The sequence below is a fragment of the Penaeus monodon genome, chromosome 21, assembly GCF_015228065.2.
Source record: "Penaeus monodon isolate SGIC_2016 chromosome 21, NSTDA_Pmon_1, whole genome shotgun sequence".
NCBI lineage: Eukaryota > Metazoa > Arthropoda > Malacostraca > Decapoda > Penaeidae > Penaeus > Penaeus monodon.
In genome coordinates, this window is record NC_051406.1 from 28587886 (window position 1) to 28588322 (window position 437).

Sequence of the window (437 nt, forward strand, 5' to 3'; positions counted from 1 at the left end):
GTGTCTATTACCAGTCTCTGTCTTAATAATTGCCATTAACTTTTCACAGGGAAATTATCCATTAAGCAGTATCCAAGTCACCAAACTGGAAGATGGAGAGCATTACAAAAATGCCTTTGAGGTCTCAGGTGAGAATACTCTTATGTAAAAATTTTAGAATGTAAAAGAGTACACAAGCCAAGTGAACGTGTTTGATTTTGATTGATGCCAGTGATTATATAACACCAGTACAAATTTACAACCAAGTTACTGCATTCATTAACATACAGCTGTAAGACATTTACCAGCCACATGGTTAGTTTCTGTCAATATATACATGACAATGTATGTCTCAGTTCCATAGATGCTAGGTAAGGTATAAGGTCACCCAGGAGACTCAAGACCAATGTCTGCCAGACAAACATTCATGTGTGGCATGGAGGCCAGGCCCACAAACA

At 38.2% G+C, this 437-nt stretch overlaps 1 protein-coding gene across 2 annotated transcripts in view; it reads left to right on the forward strand.

Moving 5' to 3' along the window:
* Positions 1 to 437, forward strand: part of LOC119586411 (rho guanine nucleotide exchange factor 7-like) — a gene marked incomplete at both ends in the record, with an annotated part of 85656 nt that overhangs the window by 10738 nt on the left and 74481 nt on the right. For both annotated transcript variants that reach the window (XM_037935133.1, XM_037935134.1), the window contains 1 exon segment: positions 50 to 128. In XM_037935133.1, the coding sequence (XP_037791061.1) occupies positions 50 to 128 (79 nt within the window).